Here is a 6,419-nt window from a genome sequence, read left to right as displayed (position 1 = left end):
GGCCATACTAGGGTCAGTAATTCCTGCATCAATCTTTCAAAACCTGGTTAAGCTATAGCATAATTTGACACACCTTATTTTCTAGGCTGGCTTTGAGCAACTTCAGCTTCTAACTACTGAGTCCTATATTTTCAATCTGTTGGTTTAAAGAGCCCTCTATCACAAGTCTCCTCCCCAGACAGGCATTTGTAACACCATAATGCTTATTCTGGGCTTTGAATGGAAAATAATAATGAACTATACAGAAACATTTCAAACAGTTTTCTCATGCTGTGTAGAAAGAGATTGACAGCAAAGACTGGAGTTTAAATTCTCATGAATTTCAGGCATTTGCTTGTCTGGAATTTATTAACAGACCGCCCCCCCCATGATTTCATCACTGAGAAAACTGCTAAAAGTAGCAATTTATTCACAGCGTGCGTGAAAACGCTGGCGATAACACAGCAGCTTGCACAGGTTTCCCTGGAGATGTGCCAAGAACATTTCCAGTTGTTTAATATATGCAAATAAAAACAGATGAGAAACAAAATTTATGCATGCAAGGCTGAAGACAGACATAGGTCTGAATGCCCGCCCCCCTGGGCTCAGTGGGTTAGCCCCCAAGACCTCCCCATTACTAGGATCCATATTAAAGGGCTATTGCTAGAGCAGGGATGAAGCAAAGTGATTATTCAGTGGAACTTGAAAAACTACCCTCCCACCACTATGCTTCCTGATATTTGGGCAATGACCAGACAACCCTTCCAGCAGATCATGAAATTTCAGCATCTTGACATTCCCTCAGGTATCCGACCCTCCAAAAACTGGAGCACAACTTCTTCGTGCACCAGAGCATTATCATGGAGAACAAGGAAGAGCAGGCAAATTCCAACTAAGACCCTGCTTCACAAGATATAAACTGGCTACCACGTAGCAGCAAGAGAGACTTGAAAAGAGTCAAAATATGTTATGCTGCATGGTTGGAAAACTCAGAATATTTCACAGTTAGGGCTGAATGCAAATAATATGCAGTTTTTCTATTTATGTTTTTTACATTTCAAACATTACTTGGTTACAGCAGTACAAGTAAATACATGCTTACCAATCCACTGTCCTCTGACACAAGAGAAAAACTGAAACCCACACAGTACGAGTGCATGAGCTGATATTAGGGCTATATACATCTGAAAATAAGAAAGAAGGGTTAGTTTTGACGGTTGTCATAGGAATCCAGATATTCCAGACTATCTTTCTTCCCCAGGAGGGTCCATACTTGGGCACAGTCTGAGTTTTAAAGGGAGCAAAATGAAGTTGCATCAATTCTAGTGCTATTAAAATTAAGCTTATGTATGCTGCAACAAAGTGAAATCAGTTGGACTTCCAACCCACCACTCAGAGCAGGATCAGTCCTAACTAGATCATCCCAGCCAAGGCTTTGTCTAGTCAGGTCTTCAAAACCTCCAAGGATGGAGAGTCCACCACCTCTCTGGGTAACCTGTTCCAGTGTTTTACTACCCTCCTAGTGAGAAAATTCTTCCTAATATCTAACTTCAACTCCCCTTGCTGCAGCTGGAGCCCGTTGCTCCTTATTCTGCCATCTGCCCCCACTGAGAACAGTCCAGCTCCATCCTCTTTGGAGCCACCCTTCAGGTGGTTGAAGACTGCTATTAAATCCCTTCTCAGTCTTCTCTTCTCCAAACTAAATAAGCCCGGTTCCCTCAGCCTCTCCTCATAAGTCACATGCCCCAGTCCCCTTATCATTTCTGTTGTCCTCTGCTGGACTCTCTCCAATTTGCCCACATCCTTCTTAACTTCAAACACTTAATGCAAACACAGGTGAAAAATATCCATGACCAGCAGCATCTCCCAGACAACGAAGAAACTGGCAGGGGAAGGGATGGGAGATTAGTCAGCTGATGTATCACCACTAAATACATTATACAGATGCTCAACACAGATGTGTCTGAGCTCTGCTGGGCTCAGACCCCTATTCCCCTAGGTTTGTATTTCCTACAGGATTTCTCCAACTGCAGGGGGGTGGTGGAGGAGAAGAGCGGTGGCCTTTCCCAAATGCCACCTACCTGTGGCACCCAAGTGAGATGCCAATCACTGTAACTGTGCAGAGGTGTCATCCAGCTCCTCTCTTGCTGAGGGCTGAAATAGTTGATGGCATTGCAATTATCGCTAGGCATTCAACTTAAAAAACGTGTGAGAGCAGTTGCTCCAGTCTCACTGCAGATCTCTGTTGCTTCAGATTTGTCAAGTTCTTCGCATCCATTAACAGCCAGAGATTTTGCCCAAAGAGGATTGTTAAGCTATTACCTTCTGCAGAAAGGCGCCATCATGCTGTACCAATCTCTCAAGCCCTGGTCCCAGGCATAATTATAGTGTAAACTCTCCAAAACAGCCCTCCCCCCTCAACCCAACCCCTCAAAAGCTAGTAAACTATGCTGTGCAGTACACCACTACACCACAGAGAAGAATGCTATAATTTTGTACATCCCAAATAGGCAAGACAACAAGCAGATTTAACTCTGCAACTTGTAAGTACAAAATTAGTATAGTGCGGTATTTCTTAAACTGCAGGCTAGCAGTGAACTTTCAACAGGGTATGTGAGAAAGCACTGGGAAAGAATATGTGAAAGAGGAAATAAAGCACTGTTCTTTTTCTTTTTAAGTCCTTCAGCTGTTGGAGAGACTACAGAATGGTCATAGTGACAGAACTGCTCCTTTTTTTTCTTTTATTATTCATAACGGATATATGAAAGTGGCATAAACATAAAAGGGTACCACTGAGACAAAGTAATGTCATGTTTAGAACCAGTTAATAGTTTTTACTCACCGTAAATAGCACAAAAAATCTCTGGTTTTTCTCTCCCACACAGTTATTCACCCATGGGCAGTGATGATCCATCTTTCGAATACATCGCTTGCAAATACTGAAGGGAAGAAATGTGCCCTTTTAATAAAAAAGTATTTCAAATTTCACTGTAAGGAACATCAAACTACATCTGAACAGCCAAAAAAAGATGTAGAGAACTCAATCAAAGCTGAAGACAAGTAAAGCACTTGACTGTTTTTATCAACTGTGATGGTAATACATCGAATACTGTATTTTCTCCAGAAAAAGTTTTAGTCATTTAACTTCTGACTTTCAATCTGATCACATAGATAAGATACATTTCCTGCACTAAAATGACTACTGGCATGTTCCAGGAATAGAAATATATGCTGCAAAGCGAAATGTCCCACAGTATTAAAAAAAATGATTTTTTTCATGAAAGTTGTGTAAGCAGAGCTTCAATCCTTTCCAGATTCAAGGTAAAAAGACAGCCAAAAACATCTGGCAGAAGGTTACTTGGTTAATTGGCAAACATTCACGCTAAAAATCCAGTTTATAATAGAGCAAAGCTGACCTATTATCTGCAAGTGGGGAGCCATGTTCAATCTCTCCAAACCGGTTTCACAGCTCTTTTAACTATCCATACAGCTCAGCAAATGCACAGACCATGGGTGCAGGCAAAATGTTTCATAAAGGACAGAGTCTATGCTTCCCCTGTCAATTGTTGAGGGGGGAGGGAGGGTTATATTCCCCAGAAAATAAGCAATGACATTATGTTATAAAATAATCCAGCCAGAACGAGCTTGTGATTTATCACATGTGTTCACAGGCAGTGTCTTTGCGGGTGCTGGATCAGCACTGTTAGGATATTTTATTCTTTTTGGCAGATGCACCAACAGCTCAGTTTCTTTAGGGTTGTGTCTATAGCTGTTTGCATCTTCTCCAACTCCTCTCCACACCTGCTGGCTGGCCATTTGGTGCTATATGGTTTATCAACCAACAGTTCTCTTAAAATCGAGTCCATCTGCAGCCTTTTCCAGCCAACCAAAAACTAAACTTCCCTACAAAACTGTTGCAAGATATGGCTAAGCTCCCCCAGACCAACTGTTTAATGTTTCTTTCATCTTCCTTCAGCAAATGTGAAGTAAGCCATATGGGCACAGTATAGCTTTTCCTGTGGAAGATTAAAAAAAAAAAGCGAGTCTTTCGATTTTGGAAGGGAACAGCTGTTGGTCATAAATAAATGTATTCAAGCACTCAAAAATCTTTTGTTTTTAGTATTTCTATACCATCCTCCAAAGGGGTGAGAAATTAAAGATACTTCACAAACCAGGTGGCAATATAGTCTAAACTGCCACCAGAACTGGACAAAATTGAAAAGCACCCACTCTCCCTTCTACACCTAAGACAAGTCATCTACAAAGGAAGAGGGGGGAACTGGAACAAAAGCTAAAAACAACCAAACCAACCCAAAACTGGTCCTACAAGAACACCACAGATTTAGTTTGGTTTGTCTGGGAGAAAGAAAATTAGAATATTTCAGAGGTAAGTACTCAAAGAATGACCTGCTGTACTGTCCCTGAAAATATCTGACCCGGGGATCTATACAGCTATAGATACGTAGCTAGATATAGATATATCTATCTGTATATATATAGATATAGATGTATAGCTATGCACACGCATGTATATATGTTTGTTAAAAAGCAACACTAATTTTATATATACACACACACACATACATACATATACATATACATATATACAAAGAGAGAGAGAGAGAAATATTTAGTGATTCTGATTTTTTTGACGAAGACGCATCATAATTGCAAAATGCCCCCCAAAAATTTACAGGACATGGTAGTAGGCTGATGAGACCACAAAGTCTGTAAGATGGGAGGTAGTGATGAGGTCCATGGAGACTTTGCCAACTTTTACAAGTGCTTCTACCTCCCAAGACTCAGACACAGAAGAACCTGAAGAGCTTACAAGTCCTGAGAGCAGCAGGTTGGGGAGAAGAGTGTTTGACAATCCTCTCTTGGTTCACTGGTAATAAGCAAACCTTCTTCACCTTAAGGAGTAAGGAAGGGCACTTTGGTTGGAAGCTAGACCTTAATAATGTTTGTTGGGGACACAGTGAGCTAAATAGTTACAGGTTTCGGAAAGCAAGGAATTTGGGACTGAATTCCCATTAAATCCTCATTTGCAAGTCAATTCAACCTTCCTTGAATGTTGCGACTTCCTGGGGTGATACCAGATGTCCCGACTTCCTGGAGTGATACCATTCATTGGACCAACTGACTTTTTGGGCTAAATACTGTATTCCTATAAGTATTCTTACTCTGAAATTGGGATTTTTTGTTCAGACAAATGGTTTGTATAAAAGACAGGACTTCAAATTCTGTACTGATGTAATTGAGGCAAGCTTTGAAGATGCGATAAGAAACAAGTGTTTAGACTGAGTTGAATGAGGTAGATTTCCCTCTGTTCAAGGCTGCATACAAGTGCAATCAAAGCTCTGAGCAAATTCTCTGTTACTGAAAACCTGCTCTTCCACTTATAACCTGAGGCTTTGGAGAATTTTATTTTTAACTGTTGAACGCCAGGGATAAAATTTCAGGCAACCCTGGTTATTGATTTTAAGTACAGTAGACCCTTGCCAATTTGAACCCCCCTGTAACAAAGCATCTATAATATTAAACATATAAAACCCCATATACAGGGAGTCCAGAAACATTACTTCCAAACCTAGGATACAACTTATACATGCATTAGGATATGGTGGAGGTTTTTGGGGGGTTTTTTTGGTGACTAGAATGGAAGTCCATATATAAGTCCATCTAAGTGTTCATATAAATGTAGGTCTGCTGTCATGCTAAATTACAGATAATTTCACAGGAAAACAGACTGTTTAGAAGATGGTAAGAACCAAGAAGGCTGCAATGTATTCTTTCCATTTGAAAACTAGCGTTCAAGCTTTCCAAAATCCGAGTCCCTTTTTCCCCAACAATGAAAAATCAGTTTTAGAGGAGCTTCCTCCTTAGCAGTGTAAGCCTGAAAATATGAATTTTTATCTTAAAATATCACAACTACGGCCTAAGGGCATTAAGTGGTGTCTCAGCTGTAAGCAACTGAAGGATTTTTCTTCCATTTTGGGCAATTATGAAACTCTTTCTTCCACAAGTAACTCCATTGCATAATAACTTTTCATAACTGCAATAACAGAAAAGGCACTTGCCTCAATGTCCTAAATCAAATTTACATTGTGGCAATGACATGAAGCCTTTCGCAACAAAAGCAGCTTCTTGAGAATTTACAGAGTCTCTTCTAGCAGGTAGTTTTAGACAATAATACCTTTTATTTTTTTTTTGAAAGGATTATGGAAACCCATCTACTTCTGCTATGTGGGACAGGTTTTCATATAATGCTATCCCTGGAATATTGAGGCAGAAGTTAGAGGTATGATCTGGTAGCTTGTTTCCAGTTTGCCGGCCCGTCGATGTGAAATGTAATCTCCACATACAGAACAAACCCAATATTTAAAATGGTAAGTAGCGAGCAAGTAAAAAAAAAAAAAAAAAAAAAAAAAAAAAAAAAA

At 40.1% G+C, this 6,419-nt stretch overlaps 1 protein-coding gene across 1 annotated transcript in view; it reads right to left on the bottom strand.

The window, feature by feature from the left end:
• Window positions 1–6,419, bottom strand: part of ZDHHC7 (zinc finger DHHC-type containing 7) — a 45,759-nt gene that overhangs the window by 10,911 nt on the left and 28,429 nt on the right. The window contains exons 5-6 of the mRNA XM_019505451.1: window positions 2,822–2,918; window positions 1,082–1,163 (exon numbers count right to left, since the gene is read on the bottom strand). Of these exons, the coding sequence (XP_019360996.1) occupies window positions 1,082–1,163; window positions 2,822–2,918 (179 nt within the window). The remainder of the gene's footprint in view (window positions 1–1,081; window positions 1,164–2,821; window positions 2,919–6,419) is intronic.

The sequence above is a fragment of the Gavialis gangeticus genome, unplaced genomic scaffold (genome assembly GCF_001723915.1).
Source record: "Gavialis gangeticus isolate Ggan-Ray unplaced genomic scaffold, GavGan_comp1, whole genome shotgun sequence".
Taxonomy (NCBI): Eukaryota; Metazoa; Chordata; order Crocodylia; family Gavialidae; genus Gavialis; species Gavialis gangeticus.
The sequence above is the reverse complement of the archived record's forward strand: the minus strand, read 5'-3'. Positions and strand labels throughout refer to the sequence as shown.